Genomic DNA, 20,528 nt, shown 5'->3' with positions numbered 1-20,528 from the left:
AGGTTCAGCTCCCAGCATCCCAAGGCAGCTCACAGCTCCAGTGCAGGTATCTGGTGCCTTCTTCTGACCTCTGTGGGTACCAGGCATGCAAACTGTGTAATATCTACATGCAGCCAAGCACTCATACACATAAAATAAAAATAAAGCCTTTTTTAAAAACGTAAATAAATACATTTAAATGGAAAACTAATTTCATTAGCTTCTTCACTAAACCAAAATAAAACAAATTTAAGAATGATGATAATAGCACTGAAGAGAAGGCTCAGTGATTAAGAACATTTGCTTTTCTTACAGAGGACCTGGGTTCATTTCCCAGCATCCATATGGTAGCTCACAGTTGTCTGTAACCCTATTCTGGGGAGATCTGACCCTTCTTCTGGACCTACAGGGCAGTTAGCTCAAAAATAGCACACACAAGTCCATGTAGGCAAACACTCAGATATATTCATAAAATAAAAATAAATAAATCTTGTCTAATAATTTTAAAGACTGTTAGTTGTGGTGATGATGATGACAGCTAACAGTTAAAGCACTATGGTAGCAGGCACTATACTGAAACCCTGCTCATATTCCTTTCTTAAAATTACATAGTATGCCCTTACATTTCAAGAAAGGACTGAACCACGTGTATCCTATACAAATGTCTGTCTACAGTAGGGTGTGGTGACTCATATCTAAAATCCCAGCACTTACATGGCTGAGGAAGCTTGGGTTATATAGCAAAACCCTGTCTCAAAACAGTGAAGGCTGTGTGCACTCCAGTTCCTCATAGGGGCTGGTACAATCAGTGTTGCCTTGGTTGGGTCTAAATTCTCTACACTGTCAAGAAGGAAAGAAAATGTCCAACTCAAACTTTGCTACGAGTACAATGGACAAAAGAAGGAGGGGAGGGGAGGAGGAGGAGGAAGAGGAACTCAGCAGGAATGAAGACTCGACTCTGCAAAACCACATGTGAGTGCCCAGCCTGACTGCCCAAACCACTCACAGGAGCAGCCAGGTGTTCACCCCGGGCAGAGAAGATGCTGCGTACACAATGCATCAGTGACTTTCCCAAGATTAGACAACTATGAATGGGCCCAGATTCAAAGCCAGGTCTCTAGAGCTTCGAGGGCCGTGCTGTCCCCAGTCCCTTCCCAGGCTACTGGGATGATTGATGAAGAAGAATGAGTATGTAGCCTCTCTACTCAAAACTGAGACTTGAAAGGAAGCCATCAAGTCATCTTCACCCCAAACCACCTTTCTTCCACTAGTCTTCAAGAACTTTCCTACAATAACATTTGCTCTTTTCAGAGTTTACTGGTTTATTTTTGTTTTAAGTGGAAAGTAGCTAAGAAGGAAATGTAATAACAGAAACATACTAGCTATAAGTGACTGCAACACAAAATATAACTGGGAAAGCATTTTTAAGTCTCCTGTTACAGAAGATTCATAGTATTCAAAGCCAGCTTAGTTCAGTAGGGAGAGGAGCATGTATGAGGCCCTGGGTTCCATCACCAGCACCCCATAAACGGGGCATGGTGGTCCATGTCCATAGTCCTGGAATTTGGTAAATAGAGAAAGAAGGATCAGAAATTTAAAGACATCCTAGGCTACATAGTGAGTTTGAGGCTAATCTGGGCAATCCATATTTATTCTTTAAATTATGTGTGTTTGCATGTCAGTACATATGTATGTCCATGAAAGCCAAGTGTCATTCTTCAGATGCCATTCGCCGGGTTTGAAACAGGGTCTCTCACTAGCCCAGAGCTCTCAGAGTAGTTTAAGCAGTGAGCAATGTGGGTCCTCACACATGCAGAGCAAACATTTTATCCACTAAGCCATCATCCCAGCCACCCCTTTAAGTCCTTTCGGTGGGTTTGAAGAACTTCTGGTTCTAAAGACTTAAGGTGCTCAAGGCGCACTTTTATGATAGGACTAGATCTCAGTCACCACATCACTGAAATGTGGAAATTGTACAGTTTCTGGCCACGGAAGAATGTCTGAGCAGGATATCTGGCTCTTTCCACTAGAAAACAGTAAGAAAGCATTGCCTCGCATTTCCTCACAGTCCCCACTGTTTTGACAATCAGTACCTTCCCAGACACTGCCAAGAGAACCCTGGGGCGGTGTGCTACCTGTTAGCACCCAGGTACACTTTGGCCCCACCCCCTTGGGAACGTGGCAGTGTGTCACCCCTCTGCTTATGGCAAGCAGTACCCTGACTCTTCTCAGGAACAGAAGGTCCCTTTAAGAGAAGGGCTCTGCCTACTCCAGCTCTCCTTCTGCCATTTCTCTGAGGCAGGCAGGTCTCTCTTTCTCTCTTTCTCTCTCTCTCTCTCTCTCTTATCTTTCCTCTCCTCTCCCCGTCCCCCACTGCCTTCCTTTCCCTCAATAAAGCTTCCTTCCCATACAAGTTCTCTCTGATGGTGTGTTTATACCCCACCATGGGATCCACCAAGTTCAGAACCACTGGAACAAGTCTCCAATTCCAAAAAAAGTCCAATCTTCTCACCTTTGACCTCCTCTCACACTGTTCCTACCTGTGCTGCCCTCATCGGTACTTGTTTTATAAGCAGTGTTTGCTTTGCATATCCAAATTGATACTGTGTTCTTAATTTTTATTTTTCCCAAAACCTCAACTAATTCACTATATTTGGATTGGCTCAACACAAGGTTGAGTAACCCAAATGCACCCTAAAAGAACAGGGGTGGTTCTGATAACTACACATGGGAGTTTGTTAGCCAGGCTGCGTGTCCCTTACAATCGGAATGTCCACAGCTCTATAAGCAGTGGCACAATGCCCAAAAGTTTTAGAGTTGAGATCAGATTAGAGAGGCTTAACTGGTAGAGGCCGGATAAAACTCTCAAGATCTGAAATGCTTCTATCGGAAGTATTCTGGATGAGGGATTTTCTTCCTACATAATCATATACCTTCTCTACTTTCAACTTTTAAGGTTCTAAAACATATATTAGAAATATGGGAACATTTACATATTACCATTATCTATGTGGCTAAACTCTAAACCCTTAAAACACAACTATAAAAACAAATACCCCAATTTAAAAATGAGCAAAGAATGCTAAGTGATGGGCCTTTAATCCCATCACTTGAGAGGTAAGAGGCAGGAAGATCAGAAGTTCAAAATAAGCCTGGTCTACATGAGACCCTGCCTCCAAAAAAACAAAAATAAAAGTAAGACTGAGGATGTGATTTGATGGGTAGAGTGGCTGCTGAGCATGCCTGGCCACGGGAAAGTAAGACTGAGGATGTGATTTGATGGGCAGAGTGGCTGCTGAGCATGCCTGGCCACAGGAAAGTAAGACTGAGGATGTGATTTGATGGGCAGAGTGGCTGCTGAGCATGCCTGGTCACAGGAAAGTAAGACTGAGGATGTGATTTGATGGGCAGAGTGGCTGCTGAGCATGCCTGGCCATGGGTTTGCTCACCAGCCTATACAGCAGTGTAATCAGTTTGTGTGTATACCAACACTTGGGAGACAGAAGCACACTGGGGTCCATGGTGCATACATCAGCTGTGGTATCCATGTCAAGAAGAGTTACTCTTTTTCAAGATGATTCACAAGCAGAAAATGACCTGTAAATTATACAAATCACTCGTTTTGAAAATTTTCTAAATTCTATTCCGTTTCAAAAATCTTACATGGGTGAGAGAAGAAAAACAGAGAGTAAAGGAAAGTTTTAGTCTCTAAAAGATAGTCCCACACTACCAGGAAGCCTATCTGTCCTATCATGTAACTTTTTGTAATATAATCCAAGAATGTCTAAGTTGGAAAACCAGTCTCTGTGGCACTCGGGGCTGAACAGGAGGATTGTACCCCAAGTCTGAGGTCAGCCTGGACTAAAACACACAGTGAGTGTGGCCAGCCTGGGCAACACAGTGGGATCTATTAAAAAATAAAAGTTCCAAATCTCAGGTATATTAGCTAAAAATTAAAAAAAGTCCAGTCTTTCAGGAAAGTCACAGAAGATAATGGGGTTGGGGGGGAGTGAAAAAGAGCTTCCAAAACCCCAGGTTGAAGAACTGTCACATGAGAAGACAATTTGTTAGGCAGGAAGACAGCAGCACAGTGCACCAGTGTGTGCCAGGCCATTGCATAAGGCAGCCCCACTTGGATTTTAACCTGGAATTAAAAAAGCAAACAAACAAACAAAAGCAAAAAAAGCCAGTCATTAATGGTTGTGGGCCTTAATCTTCTCCTCTGCCCACCTTGGTCCATCTGACTTCTTAGTTCCTGTGCACATTCCTTTCTGCTTCCTTCTAGGGTGGATCTCTGGGTCTCTCCCCTTCAACAGGACAGAGAAAGGAATACCTTTACCTCAAATCCAAAAACAGAATCAATAGTGAGATCCATTTGCTACACTGATTGCATTGATAATTCCAGAACCCTGTACAAGTCGATCAAACTGCATATGTTAAATAAGGTACCCATTGTATGTCTCCCATGCCTCAGTGACACCCAACACACTGGAGTGTGTACTACAATGAAATAATATCAACATCAATTGTTTTTTAGTGAAGAAAACGATTGTCTTTATCACTAGTTGTGCTGGGGCGAGGACTTCTCTCTGGCAAAGCAGGAACACTACCCTTATCCTATTTTGTTTTTTGAGACAGGGCTTCTCTATACAGAGGAACCCTTTTTCAGAGGGGGCATAAAAACAAACAAACAAAAAACCACTATTTGTCTTTTCAAAGAATTTCCTCTTAAGTAATATTCCAAAATCCATGCCTGCCTGCAATTTTTCATGTCCAAATCTGATTTGTATTACAAGGGTTGAACACTTTCTGTTTCTATGTAGCCCCATGGACCACAGGAGAGCCTGTGACTCTAGCATGAGGGCAGAGAGCTTCTCTGGTGGTTGTCAAGTTTTCTGGTCTTTGCCCTTAGGGGTCCCTTCGGATCCCTCTGCTAAAAGCAGTAGCTTCCACTAGCAGAATCATTAGCTGACTTTTGAGTCTCACATTTAGGCAAACCCAGAGCAACAATTTTACCATAATAGATTAGGCCTGAATGTACCATACCAGTGCTCAGCAGAGTAGCCAGGAAGGCAGGAGAAGGGACAGAATCCCATTACTCTCCCTTATGAAAACACTTGAGAATAAAACTCCCCTGGGGCCTTAAACCGCAGGGAAGAAAGACAGGCAAACAAATTCCTATGTACTATGGTTATAAATTCCAAGCTGCTGCCTGTCTCTATATTCCCCTCTGGCGTCAAAGCAATTCCTGGTTAAAGATAAGCTTCTAATTATCTAATAAAGCATTCATATTATCTTCCCAAAAGTGACTTTTAAAACCATTAGATAGATCCATCCTACCTCTAACTCCAAAAGCCCATATTTATTCAGCTTTAAAACTTTCAGAATAAATTTTCTCAAAGTGATCATATACAGAAAGACATAAGACATTTTTCTTTTTAAGAAATACCTATTGGTGCCTGAAAACCTCAGACTATTCCTCATCAATCAATTATTATACTGAAGGTACAGAGAAGTGGTACCATTTGTCAACCTACAGAAGTTCAAGATACTCTTTTATATCATTTAAGACACTGGAAAGTTTTACATACATATAATTTACTTTACTAAACATTACATTATTAATACACATTTATATATTATATGAACTATATATTATATAAATTATGTATGCTGTTCTTTATGGGCAATCTGATGAATCTGTCAAGAGAACTTATTTTGAGATAAGGTATCACCATTCAGTCTTCAAACTCAGAGACTAGTCTGACTCTGCCTGACAAATGCTAGGATTAAAGTATGTGCCACCACATCCAACAACTAAGAGATCAATCTTTTAAATAGCAGATTAACACCTTTCCTATCTAAATGTTATATTAAATATAGTCTCCCCTATTATTAGAAGTAAAATGAACTATTAAGACTTATTGCCACAGGGCATTAAATGTCCACTGACCTTAATGATGACCAAAATCTAGGACATAGATTGGAAAGTACATGCACAAGTGTTGGTTTCCTCCAGGGAAGTCATAGCTTTTCTGACTGGTGTGCAATGCACAGCTGGCCCCTGACCCAGCAATGGAGACATACAGATCATACAAAAGCAGGATGGGAAGAAAACAAATGTGGACAATGTTGTCTAAAAAGAAATGACTTTCTGAACAAGCTAGCATGTTTCTATGTTCTTGTGGATTTGTAGATGCTTGGGGGGGGGTTCACACCATTAGAAAATGTGTCTCTCAGATAATGAGATTGATGACTACCTTATATGCTATCCTAGAGCCTTTATACAGTAGCTGATGGAAGCAGAAGCAGATGTCCACAGCTAAACACTGTTGCAGACAGGGAGAAGTGATGAGCAAAGGGGTCAAGATTAGGCTGCAGAAACAGCTAACCTGAACAAGGGGGAGATCATGGACCCCAGACTGATAGCTGGGAAACCAGTATAGGGCCAACCCAGATCCCCTGACGTGGTTGTCAGGAGGACTAGGCAGTATTTATCCCTGGTATACAAATGGACTTTGGGAGCCCATTCCACTTAGAGGGATACTCTCTCAGCCTAGACACATCGGGAAGGCCTAGATCCAGCTCCAAATGATGTGACAGACTCTGAAGATCCCCCATGAAAGGCTTCACCCTCCCTGGAGAGCAAAAAGGGGATGAGATAGGGAGTCAATAGGGGGCAGGAGAGTAGGGGAGGGAGAGGGAACTGGGACTGACATATAAAACAAGACTGTTACTTAAAAAATATATAGAAGGGGAAAAAAAGAAAAAGAAAATGTATCTCTCTAGCTGGTGTTGCTGTACAGTGCAGGTGACACAATAAGGCCTCAAATTCCTTCAGGAGCCGTGTGCCCAGTAACTCCTTTGTCCTCTGGGAATGGAGGAAAATAAGTCTCATTCTTAACATGTTCAACTACCAGAGTCCTCTCTCATCCAAGAAAAGGTACAGGCAGCTAAGATTTCATTCAATTGGTTTCTATCCCCAAGTCAGAGGAAAAAAAAAAAAAATATATTGTTCTAGTTAGGCTTCTATGGCTGTGATAACACACCATGACCAAAAGCAACCCGGGGAAGATTTTGTTCATCTTGCAGTTTATAATCAAGCATGGGTTTATTTCAGCTCACAGTTTACAGTCAATCATGGAGGGAAATCAGAGCAGGAACTCAAGGCAAGAACCTGAATGCAGAAACTAGAGCAGAGGCCATGGAGGGGTGCTGCTTACTGGCTTCCTTTTCCTGGCTTGTTCAGTTTGCTTTCTTATAGATGCTAAGATCACCTGCACAGAGATGGCTCCAGCCACAGGGAGCTAGACCCTCCCACACCAATAGTTTAGCAAGGAAAACATCCCACAGACTATGACAAAGAAAAGCATCTTCTCAATGGTAGTTTCCTGTTTCCAGATAATCCTAATTTGTGTCGAATGGACAGAAACAAACAAAAACAACTAACTAGCACAAATACAAACTATTTTCAGAAAATGTCTTCGAGATTTATTTACTTTAAGTAAAATATTATCTGTTCATATCCCAAGCCCAACATTGTCATAGCAAATACTACTTCATGGAAAACATATCAGCTTATCAAAATGCATAAATATTATCTTCATGAATATTTTTAAAATGTTTTGTGCTTTGCCAAGGAGAAATGCTATGCAATGTGTACGGCTATTGTTAGTATTATTAGCACGTAAGATGCACATGCAGAGGTCAAAATACAACTTTGTGGTGTTAGTTCTCTTGTTCCACCTTACATGGGTCTCAAAGACTGGGAATGATTTTGAAGATGTATAATAAGTAAGTATAATAAATAAGATTCAACTACAGAAGTTTGCAAGGACACATATCATATGGGAGAAATCTGAAGTCCTACTGAGCAAAGTAAGAAGACATAGGCAATAATGTCAACATATTAACAACTGCCTGTGTTTTACTGCCCTGCAGAGCTTCAACCAGAAACTAATAGCACAGGCTTTGGGGACAAGTATATCTCAGCAGCAAGTTCCCTTACCCACTGAGGAGCCATAAAAGCTTGAAACTCAGCTCCAAATTCTAGTTTCACCACTTAAAGTCTATAAGTTAATATGAGTAAATTACTTAATCTATTGATTTCTAAATGTCTACTTCTATAAAATGGGAGTAACTTAGTAAGTATCTGACACATTGTTATAAAAATTAAAATTAGATAACATGTAAAAGTATTCTGAATACCACTGTCCTACTTTGCTTTCTGTCACTGTGGTAAAATACTGTTGTAAAAACCTTAGGGTAGGAAAGGACTGACTCAGCTCACAGGTCACAGCCATCACAGAAGGAAGCCAAGATGGGAACTCCAGGCAGGAGGAACTTGGAGCAGAAACCATGGGATAACACTGCTTACTGGCTCCCCAGGGCTTACTGAGCTGTATTCCTCCTCAATAAATGGTGCCGGGGAAACTGGATACCCACATGCAGAAGAATGACACTAGATCCTCTGCTCCCTCCACACAAAACTCAAATGAAATTGATAAAAGACCTTAATGCACGTCCCGAAGTTCTGAAAGTTCTACAAGGAAACATTACAAGATATGAGCTGAGGCTCTCTGCAAAGGACTTCAGTAGTTCTGGAAATTAGACCAAGAACTGAGAAACGGCATCACATGAAGATAAAAGTGCCTGCACAGCAAACATGATAAAGAGAAGGCTTACAGACCGGTAGAAAGACCTGTGCTAGCTACATATTCAGTGGTGACTTACCATGCAAGACATATGAAGAACTCCAAAAAGTTAATACCAAAAGTCCAACTATCCATTCAATAAATGGACTAATGAAATGACCAGATAGTTTTCAAAAAGTACAATGTCTAGTGAAGATATAAAAAAAAAATGTTGATCAGCAATAGAAATCAGGGCAATAAAAATGAAAACTACATTTAAAGTTGATCTAATAGAATGGCTACCATGAAGAAGATAAAATTTAAAATATCAGACAAAAATTGGCAATAATGCAAGGTGAGGGGCCCCTTATATACTGCTGGTAGGAACATAAGCTATGTGCAGCCATTATGGAAGAGGCTTCCCAAAAAACTAAAAACAGAACTGCCAAGTAACTCAGTTATACTAAAGGTTTATACTTCTGGGTTTATAGCTAAAGGGCTCGCAACTTGCACATCCATGTTTATTGCAGCATTATTTGTAACAGTGAAACTATGTAATGAGCTTAGATGTATGCCCATCCAGAAATAAATGGAAAAAGAAAATATAATATATATGCATAACAGAATTCATTATGTCATTGGCTAGAAAATAGGTGCAACTAGAGATACTCATCTTAAATGAAATAAACTAAACTCAGAAAGTCAAATATTGCATGTTATCGTTCATTTGTGTATCCTAAATTTTATATAAGTATGTAAAACTCTGCATGTGGTGTGTGTGTGTGTGTGTGTGTTGTGAAGGTCAATGGGAGACTACAATAAGAAAGGTGATTCATGGCTAATGGGATGGAGTAAAGGGGAAAGGAATGTGTGGGGATAATATAGTCAAAGTACAAGATATACTTGAAAAAAATTATCCCTTTTTTTCTACTTAATTTTGTATGTATGTATGTATGTATGTATGTATGTATACGAAATGCATGCACTCAGAGATCAAACAATAACAAAAAGAGTCAGGTCCCTGGACCTAGAGTTACAAAGGATTATGAGCTGTCATGTAGGTGCTTTGAACTGGATCTGGGAACCTCTGCAAGAACAGTAAGGACTTTTAATCCGTGAACCATCACTTCAGTTCCAAAATACACACCAATAAAGATAACAGAAGATGGAGACACCTTTAAAAAAAATTCCAAATTATAGTGGAAGCACTAAAATATTTATTACATTAATTACAATGGCGAAAACTTAGAAGAAACTAAATGTATCAGGAAATAGCTGTGTAATTAGCAGCTATCCATTAAATAAAATATTACTCTATCACTAAAAACTGTTAAAAATAAAAATATAGGGGCTTCCAAAATAGCTCAGTGGGTAATGATATTTGCTGCCAAGCCTAATGACCTGAGTTCAATCCCCAGGACCCAAAGGAAGAAGGACAGAATCACCTACTGCAAGTTGTCTTCTGACTTCCACACATGTGACCCATCACATACAATATATTATAACAAAGAAATAAAAATATAAAGAACTACAGAGTAAAATACCAGTGTGTTTAGTGTACTTATAAAAAGGCATAAAGTTAAGAAGATGGAAAACCGTATGTACACTGTCATGACTATGCAAAACCATATTTGAAATGCCCACAAAATGACCAATGAATAACACAACAATCAGCAACATTATAGGCCACGGTGAGACCTGAAGTGACTTTATTTCTATACTATCATGCAGTTATATTATTATAGTTTACTAATTTCAAAATTAATTTATCTTAAATGTTTTACTTGCAGCTTTATTTTAATATTCCCTGTTACTTAATATTTACATTAATATTTAATATTAAAATCAGTGCAATATTGTAAGTTAAAGCACTTAGTAAAGCAATATTTAAGCACAAAATTATGTCCTTGGAGTGGCTAAAAATAAAAATAGAAATTAAGAATAAAATAAAGTAGATATTAACTTCAAGTTAAAAACTACTTTAAAAAAAAAAAAAAAAAAAACTGAGTCCCTAATCACAGGGTCACTTAAATCTGAGATGCAAAATGACTACTGCCAATAAAGTGAAATCCCTTTTTAAAAACTAAAGACAGCTAAGTATAATGGTGCACACTGTAATCCCAGCACCTGGGCAGCACGGGCAGGCAGATCTCCTTTGAGTACAAGGCCAGCCTGGTCTACATAAACCCTTCCAGGGTAGGTAGCACTACACAGCTGAGACCCTGTCTCAAACAATTAAAATAAAGACATTGTGCAGTTCCAGAACCCTGAAAAAACTGCACTCTGTAAGAAAATCTACATCATCTGTAGAAACAAAATGATAATAAAGGTGGGTCTGGGGGTGGGGCACTGTCTGTGATCCCCGCAACACTGAGAGCTATGACAGGAAAACAATCAAGGACTTCACAGCAAGACCTTGTTTCCAGGAAACAAGGGGCGTCCCACTAGGATAACCCAGATGTGATAGGTAATGCATATTTTCACTATTTTAAAGTGCATCCACATAGGAACATGGTCAGTACATGATTTATGACTCCCAGGGACTCTCTCACAAAAAGGACACATGAAGCAAATGCATAGCCAGACTCACTATTGTCTGAGTCGTGCTCTTCTGACCGACCACTCAGATAAGGCATCTGGGGAAGACTGACACCTTTAGTGCTGCATGGGTCTTCCCTCTTTCAGCAACAGCCCACATCCATGCATGTCTCTACTGCATGTGCCCGCTTAGCAGCTGACTCTCCAACCTTGCCCTTCTATCATCACTCAAATCCAATCTATACAGATGAGGAACAGGACTGCTAGCACAAGGGCTTTACACTGTTCCTTTGCTCTACAACATCCAACCACAGAAGACAGCCCAGGATCCAGCCAGCTTTCAACATAACACCGACAATACTTCACCAGTGTCTTCCATTCTCCTTGCTTGTTACACTCTAACCCCCCAAGTTTTGACTCATTAAGCTAGGGTCCCTAACACACTGGCTATATTTTGTCATTGTATGTCCCAGGCAACTGTGACCAATAATAATTTAAATATCAAAATGTGCTATATACTTTTAAAAACTCAACTAGCAAGGCTAGACAAACGACGGCTCAGTAAGTTGTTAAGAGCACTTGCTGCCCTTGTAGAGGGTCTGAGTTCGATTCCCAGCACACACACACAGTAGCTCACAGCACACTAACCCCAATTCCAAAGGATCTAGTGCCCTCTTTTGGCCTCTCTTGGCACCAAACACATACATGGTGCACATATGAACTTGTAGTCAAAACATGCATACACATAAAAATAAATAAATGTTAAAAAGGAAAGAAAAACTACAGTAGCTAGGTCTAGCCATATACAGTGGTTTGTGCCTATAACCTCTAATACTGGAGAGGTTGAGACCAGGGGATCACTTGAGTTCCCAAGGTCAAGGCCATTGTCAAAATAAGTATGTAAGTAACCAAAGACCCACCCTCAAAGAACTAAACAAAGATGCAACAAAAACAAAAATAACAACAAAACCTAAGAAGGACTTCTAATAATGTCTACACACTTGCATTAAAAATTGGGTAGCGGGAGCCTGGCACGGTTAGCTCACGCTTTTAATCCCAACATTCAGGAGGCAGGTGGATCTCTGTGAGTCCATAGCCAGCAGAGTTCCAGGACAGTCAGTGTTACATCATGAGACCCTGTCTCAAATAAATAAATAAATAAATAAATAAATAATAAAAAGGAGGCAGATGAGAAAAAGGAGAAGGAGGACAGAAGTTGGGTAGGGGGTTAAAAATAAAGCTTAATAGTAAAGTGCATTCTTACTTAGCATGTACAAAGTCCTGGGTTCAATCCCAAGCACAGGAGAAAAGTGTGTGAGTGTGTGTGTGTGTGTGTGTGTGTGTGTGTGTGTGTGTGTGTGTGTGTGGTTTCAATATGAAATGTCCTCTGAAGGCTCATGAAGGTTCATGATAGCCTAGTCCCTACTTTGTGTGGAGATGATGTAAATGGAGGAAGTAGGTGAATAATGGTATGCCTTTGGAGGGTGTACCTTGTCTCAGTACCTCCTCTCATATACTCCACTTACTGGCTGCCACGGGTGTCTTCTGCCTGGTCCTTCCGCCATGACAGTCCTTGTGCCATGACATTTCTAATTTGCCACAGACTTAAAGCAATGAAGCCAGACTGAGTTGTAACTGAGACCTGGGAAACATGTACCAAAATAGATCTTTCTTTCCTTTAAGGTGGTTCTGGGTTTGTTTTTTTGTTTGTTTGTTTGTTTGTTTGTTTCAGAGACTTCTGTCATAGTGCCAGGAAGGTGAGTAACATTCCCATGCAGGTTCTTTTGAAAGCAGCATAGCTACAGTACCCTCCCCCTACAAAGCAGCTTGCCTTGTTTCAGATTATGCATGGCAATTACATTTTCTAAGACATTTCCCTAATCTGAAAAAAAGTAAAAGAGGCTGAAACAGGAGGATCTTACCTGAGGGGCCAGCCTGGCCCATATAGCAAGACCCTGTCACAAAAAGAAGAAAAAAATCAATAAAACATAAAAAGAGGGGAGGACAGAGATACTCCAGAAGAACCAGAAACTGAGGGGCCTTCGTAGAAATGTTCCACTCCATCAGATTAGTGACAGCTCCATAGAAAGCTGAAGGCTGGGAATTTTATTTGATGGATTGTCTGCTCCCAGTGCTGAGAAGTTCGCTTTCCAAATAAATGCACTTAACATAAAATAGGTAACCCAAAACCATCGTGTATATCAAAATGGACAGTATTCAAATATGAAAACACAGTGAATGGGTTTCCAGGATAACAGCTGTTGACAAGTCTAATCTAAGCAATGAGGCCACCTACTAGTCTTTCATCTAAGTGTGCATTTTGCTCCCTCTGAACCATTTACACACTTTCCCTTCTACCTGAGATGTTTTCTTCCCCTTCTCCCTCTACCCAGTCTATACTAAAAAGCTAGGGTACCATGGGATGTCAGTTTCTACTCACAAATATCTCAGATTGCATAAACTCTCTCAGACAGGCCATCACATACTTAGGTTGATGGGTACCCTGTAGCTCTTGGATTCTAAAATACTTCACCTCCCCAGAGTTAGAACTTCCTGAAGAGCCAGGGAGATAGTTCTGTGGACAAAGCACTTGCCACAAAGGCCTGTTGACCAGAATTTGGATCCCCAGCACCCATAAGAAAACTGGGTAGGTGTGGTGGTCCACCTATATAATACCAGTACTCAGGAGGAAGAGACAGGCAGTCCTGGGGCCACGCTGCTGAGCTAGAAAGCCAAATTAGCAATGTCCAGGATCAATGAGGGACCCTGTCTCAGTAATTAAAGAATGGTTCACCTGACATCAACTTCTAGCCTCTAGATATATATATATACACACACACATACAGAGAGAGAGAGAGAGAGGGAGAGAGAGAGGTAAAGAAAGGAAGAGAGAGAGCTTCCTGGGGGCAGAGAACGCACTGACTCATCTTTGGACATCACACAGCTTAACCCTGTTTTCCACATGTGGCAGACCATGGATAACAGATGTTGGTGCTTTTGAAATGGTTTCTTTATCAATTTGTTTAGAAGATGCACAAGGTCACAGCCAGTCAGTCTCCTACATTCATTTGCCAAGATGTTTCCAAAGACAGGAGAGAGGTCTCGAAGAAGGGGGAAAAAAAAGATTCTTTTTCTTTTGTTTTGTTTTGAAAAAATGTTAATGTACAATTTTAAACCACAATAATCTTTATTTTTTTCTTAAGCTGTAAAGCATTTCTCCTAAGTAAACCCCTAGGTCTCTTGCACACTATAATATAAGAGTTAAGCATTTGCTAATCTCAGTTGTAATGTCTGAAAAGCAGATCACAGACTGCACCATTTGTAATTTATTTAGTTAGAACTATGAGTTATTTCAGAAGGAGCCAATGAAACCTACATAAATATATATAACACCATAAGATAATAAAATGATGTATATAAAGGGAGAAAGGGAAGTTGAATGTTTAAAAAAAAAAAAAGATAAGCTATCCTAGGAGTAAGGTTAGCATGCCAAATGAATGTATTATATAAAGGTCTACAGATTTCCTAGAGGACAGAGGCTTGGCTCTCAGCACTTCTAGCAGCAAAAGATACAGAATGCCTCGATTGTATGACTCAACAGTCTTAAGATGTAAACAAGAAGTATTGGGGTACTATCTATCTTTATAGAAAGGATGCTATATAATGCTCCAAAATCCTCAATAACATCCTTGCAGCTGATTTATCAGGACTTTGGAAGACCATTCCTCATAACCACCCACACAGGCAAAATGACAGCTCACAAGTAGATGAGTAAACATGCAGGAGAAGAAGTAAGTACACATGCTGGCAGGCGTCCAAGAGACCCAGATATGAAGCTCCTTGTGGGTCTAGATTCCATTCTGACTAAACTAACCTGAAATACAGAGGCTTCATACACCACTTGCCTATGAATATAAATGAAGTTTGATGTTCATGTCTATGAAATGTCTGCAGCTTTGGGACATTCTCAGAGGAAAGCCTGGCACAAAACAAGGATTACTGGTAAGAATTAAGACCTGAGCATCTGGCTCCTGCAGGTGAGCCTACATTGTTTCTCATGTGAAACTCAAGGCTGGAGTTCCTGATGACAATAGAAGTCTGCTCTTCTCTGATATGAAATTGTGACTTTTTCAAGCTATGCATCAAGATATATACACTCTTTAATACAAGAATGGGTAATAGCATGTGAGCATAAAACAATCCAATCACCCGGCTAGATTTTAACTAAACCTTCATCAAAGGACTGGTGTGTTTCTTCTATATAGTACTTATTTAAAAGGAAAAAAAAAAAATGCCTTTTGCCTGTGGATAAAATTATAGGTTACTACCAATCATTTTCCTAAATGACATTTTTTCAGGTTTTTGTTTGGTTGGTTGGTTGGTTTGGTTTGGTTTGGTTATTGTTGTTTGAGACAAGGTCTCACTGCAAAGCTCTGACTGTCCTGCATATCACTGTGTAGACCAGATTGGCCTTGAACTCACAGAAATCCACCTGCCCAGCCACTAACTGAGATTTCTGAAGTTTAAAACTAACAACCTTTCTATCTCTACTGATACAATCTGAGCTTCACTTGTAAACTTTGGTTGTTTTCATCTTATGTTACATGAGAAAATCATTGCCAATAGCTTCAAATACATACACAAGCAGTCAACCATTAGCCCACAGTGTGGTGGATAGGATGTTTCAAGAGTCCAAGAGAATAAAACTAAGACCCTGGTCCATTGGATCATAGAGATGAAGCTCTTTTTAGACCATATGCTTCTAAATGAAGTCATAGACATCCAGTATAGTCTTTAGCATAAATCCAGAGATGCCTTTGTGCAAGAAAAAAAAAAAAAAAACACTTGTTGAATATGATAACTCAGCTCATAGGAGGCTGAGATAAAAATCAGACTCCTAATGCATTAATTAATAATAGGAAATATTCCTTTTCTGTAATCAGAAAACATAAGCCTAATACCAGAATGCTGCTTTCTCAATGTTCATAGAATCCTTAATTAATAATCAGAAGTTTATCAGATATTAGAAAGAAGACAAAGAAAATTTGGGGAATGCCTACCAAATTAGTTATGGGTGTCCAACAAGCATCTTTTTAGTGACTAAGGTTGTGACTCCCACAGGTAAACCATCACTGCCTCAACATGGCAGACTTTCAGCTGCCTCTTTCCATTGAGTACTCCCAACTAAGACCCAGTACAACTAAAATACTCCTGGATAAGCTGCTTAAGCAATTGGCCCAAGGTCACAGAGATTCTGACCTTCAAACAAAGCACAGGGCATAGTGGCACAAGCCCATACTCCCAACACTGGGGAAGTTGAAGCAGGCCAGTTGGTTGAAATGATTGTTCCCATGTTCCCAGAACACTATAAGCACACCACACTGTCACTTTTGGTCTTTGAGTCTATTTTTCCTATTAGGCTGAAACTTCTGGAGAACAGAAGTGATGTTCAGCCACCTTTGCATCCCTACAGTGCTACTTATCTAGATAAACATGCAAGTTTATTATCCTGTGAAAATACCAACAAACCATAAGACTCAAACTAGTCAGATAGCCTTAGAAAGGTGACAATGTCCCCGGCCATCAGCACAACATCTAAAAAAGCAGGGTGAAATCAATACATAAGAATGAAACCAATATATAAGGATGAAACACACAAGAACATGTAAGTTTCCTTCAGAATCTCAACAGCACTCTTATGCCTTATCAGTATGAATTATCACAAATAAAACTCAACTCATTCACCCTCTGTGCTGTGTATTTTTTATGTGTGTATACACACAACTAATAGCTCGGGAGAGGCATCTTTTCTGAAAGGATATAACTATCATCCAAAAAGTCAAACAGTGGCACCCTCCTCTGGTGAATGTTAAAGGAGCCAAGAACACAAATGAAAATAACTAGATGATGGGATTTTCTTCAAATGATATAACAAGAGAATAAAAAGGCTAGAGAGAACTCACCCAGTGGTATCTGTTACTATCACAATCCCAACAGCAACCTAAAACCTCATTTGTAACACTTCTTATTTTACTTTTTTTTTTAAAGTAAAACAAAGCCAAATAGAATTAACTGAATGCATGTGATAAGAGGGGGTAAAACAATTGCCCTATTTTTGTAGAAATTTATAATGTTAATTATTTTTGCAAACAGCAAGCATTTTAACATAAGGTATAATAAAAAGCATTTTTGTATTTAGCTAATTTCAGTCATCTTTTCACTCAACACTTTTTTAAATGCAATGAAAGCTGAGTACATGTAAAATACTGAGTTAGGGAAAGCCTCCATCACACCCTTTTCTGGGTGGTATATCTACCCCAGCCACTGCTAGAAACTTCTCAACTGAAACTTCTGGCTCTGCAGCTCCCATGGCTTGAAAGACTCCAGTGAAAAGATTTTAATCATCCAATCACAAGTCTGAGCACAAATCATGCCAATATGTCCCAGCTAGACAACCACAGCACTGATATCCCATCAGAACTTCTAGGTGTTTTCAAAACCCAGAATCAGATTACCAGCAACTTCCTTACTTTAGATATACAATGAATATGTTCATCAAATTATTGACAGGGGAGAAAACCAGTTTCCTTCACCCCACTGAGTCCAGGCACATAAAATGGCATTATGACTTGGTCATTACACTGTCACCCTTGTCACTCAGGTATCTTTTTGCTCAGTATGCAGTGTCTCCTGTCTCAATTAACATCCTGTCTTTCAATTACTCTGTGGTCAAGGGGGGGGGGGAGACTCCAAACCACCCCTCGGGCTACAAAAGCACAGGAATGAGAAATTTTCATTCCGAAGGACACATAAACAGGGAGAGGGAATGGGAAAAAAAAAAAAAAAAAGTTTAAGGACTAATTCTAATCTTGTCATCTAAGCTTTCCAACTGTTTGGCATTCCCTGCAAAGTTGGCTGGTAGGCACCTGGGCAAGATTTACAAATAGTGAGTGGAGAATGCAGATAAGATAACCAATCAAAAGCTTCCTCGATGTTTACCAAAACAAACAAACAGAAACAAAAGCCACTGGACCAAAGAACAAGCAAACACCTGAGGAGAAAGGCAGTCCTACAATTCCCTGGAGCCCACCGGGTGGAGGAAGATGGGTAAGAGTGCAGTGGGACGAAGAGAAGGAATAAGTACTAAGGGATGCTGCCAAAAAAAAAAGAGGTGGGAGAGCATGACGCAATGAAACTGTTACAAGTGTCCAACAGAGACAGATGTCATCGGGAACTTAGCTCTAGAGCCACATTTTAACACTCACTTCGTCTGGGCACAGGCCCAAGGACAGGACCTCCAGGAAACCTGAGACTATACACTCCAGAGTGTCAAATATCCCAGAAATTTAGGAGAAAGACCTAAAGCGGCCTTTAGCCCGTTTCCTGCTCCCAGATAACCCCCTAACAAAAGGGTTTATAGAAGGAAAGAGACATCGGTATCCCCAAGCTGGTCACTGCACAGAGGTCAGGTGTGGCTGTTGCCTGCTCTGCCCACAGCCACCTCTGCAAAGGCCAGGTAGTCAAAACACACCACCAGTGCGGCATCCCTGTCCCAGTTCCATTGCACTAACAAAGTTGACAGACTTGGGAAGAAGCGCGGCATTGCATACGGGGGTCCTTCCCTAGAGCGAAGGAAATTGAAGAAGTCACAGCTTGTTTCACCTTCACTGAGTCTATAGAACAGATGAGGCGTGTTCCCTTTAGGAGTTCACTGAAGACACTCTTCCTTCGCGGCTAATTTGCCTCTGATTCTAGGATCGGAACACTGAGGCCCGAGGGCAAAGTTCACTGGATATACTATTAATTCTCCCCGGAAAAGTAGCAGTCATTTACTGGCTTCTGACCTTGGGAACTTTGTATCAAACCCGCACGGAATATGCAGTGCACATCTCTCAGCTACACTGAACGCTCGGACCCAAGATCTCCTTGGCAGGGTCTTGGCCACTTGAATCACATCACCAGGTCACCACCACGCCCCTCTCGCCCAAATCTGACCCTGCCACACAGGCGATGACCGGTTATTTACACGCACACAGACCCAGAGAACTCCTACCTCGCCGCCGTGCCCATCGAAGATCCCGAAGATGGACGGGTGCGTCTTGTTGGCCAAATCGGTGAGAACTTCGAAGCGATCTTCCATGTGGTCTCTCCGGCCCTGGATGGAGTACACCGCCACATTATGGCTCTTGAACTCCCAGGTCTTGGAAAACTCGGCCTCCAGCACGTCTAGTCCTCCAAGGCGATCGTTCTGCATAATCTCGGCCACCTTGCCCTTCACCATCTTCACCGCGTCCCGGCTGGACTTGACGATGGTCTTCACTTCGTCCGTGTGGAAGAAGTAACTCCACAGAGCCAAGCTGATGCACAGCAGAAAAAGCGTCTCGGGTCTCAGCAAGAAGTAGCGCATGATGCGACCCAGCAGAGACAGCAAAGTCATTGTATCCTCTATCATTTATTATCCCTAGAGCCCCTACCAGCAGCAGCGACGCGCGCCCCGCAGCTCGCGGGGTCCGAGCACTGCGGGCACAGCCCGTGGAGACCGAGGCGAAGAGACAGCCCGGGCCGGCTGGACAAACCCACCGCGGGTCGGGACAGGCGCCCGGAGCGACGGCAGTTTCCCTTTTGTCTAGGCAGCCCCGAGGCCCGTGCCCGCCGCCCGCGCCGCCTTCCCTCCCCGCGCTCTTTGTGAGACCGCAGCGACGGCGGCAGCGGCGGCCGCCGCGGGTGCCCGGGGTGGGCGACAGGAATCAAGTTAAAGTTGTGCTGAGCCGGTCCGCAACGGTGAACAGGAATTCGGGGTGCCAACAGCCGCGCTGTCCCTTTGGGGGTCCCCCCTCGCGATTCCCGGGAGCGATCGGCAGGTGAGGAAGCGCAGGGCGCAAGAGCCCGGCGGCGGGCGAGGGTTGCACGTCCCCTCGATCGCCGCTGCAGCCGAGCGTGGAGACAGCGGAGCGCTGCAATTTCGTCACACAACCCGGGGAGGCCCGAGACAATAAAAGTTTTGCGGGCGCCTGGGCAAAGGCAGGGAGACACCGAGCCGGGAAACGCAGCACGATGGGTGCAGAGCCGCCGGCAGGCTCAGCCTGCCTCTCCCCGGCACCTCACGGCTCGGCTCTGCTCGGCTCCGCTCGGCAGCTCCCGGCTCCGCTCCGCTCGCGCTCGCCCCGCCCCGCACACGCTCGCCCCGCCCCGCCCCTAGAGTGGAGCTTCCAGACCGCGTCGCGCTCTCACCCGACTGGGGGCCCGAGCTCGCTGTGGAGGACGCGCGTGGGCAGCAGACAGGTCGAGGCGAACCGCGAGGGGGGGACGAGCATCCAGCCGCCCAGATCTAGCGGATTACCGACTCTCCCTCGGGGACCGGCTCCCGGGAACAGTATG

At 42.1% G+C, this 20,528-nt stretch overlaps 1 protein-coding gene across 1 annotated transcript in view; it reads right to left on the bottom strand.

Annotated features, from left to right (window-relative positions):
* Ppm1l (protein phosphatase, Mg2+/Mn2+ dependent 1L) overlaps positions 1 to 20,287 on the bottom strand; it is a 260,607-nt gene extending 240,320 nt beyond the window's left edge. Inside the window, exon 1 of the mRNA XM_051198784.1 lies at positions 19,204 to 20,287. Within this exon, the coding sequence (XP_051054741.1) occupies positions 19,204 to 19,602 (399 nt within the window). The 5' untranslated portion in view covers positions 19,603 to 20,287. The remainder of the gene's footprint in view (positions 1 to 19,203) is intronic.
* Between the last annotated feature and the right edge of the window lie 241 nt (positions 20,288 to 20,528).

The sequence above is a fragment of the Phodopus roborovskii genome, unplaced genomic scaffold (genome assembly GCF_943737965.1).
Source record: "Phodopus roborovskii unplaced genomic scaffold, PHOROB, whole genome shotgun sequence".
Classification (NCBI taxonomy): Eukaryota; Metazoa; Chordata; class Mammalia; order Rodentia; family Cricetidae; genus Phodopus; species Phodopus roborovskii.
The sequence above is the reverse complement of the archived record's forward strand: the minus strand, read 5'-3'. Positions and strand labels throughout refer to the sequence as shown.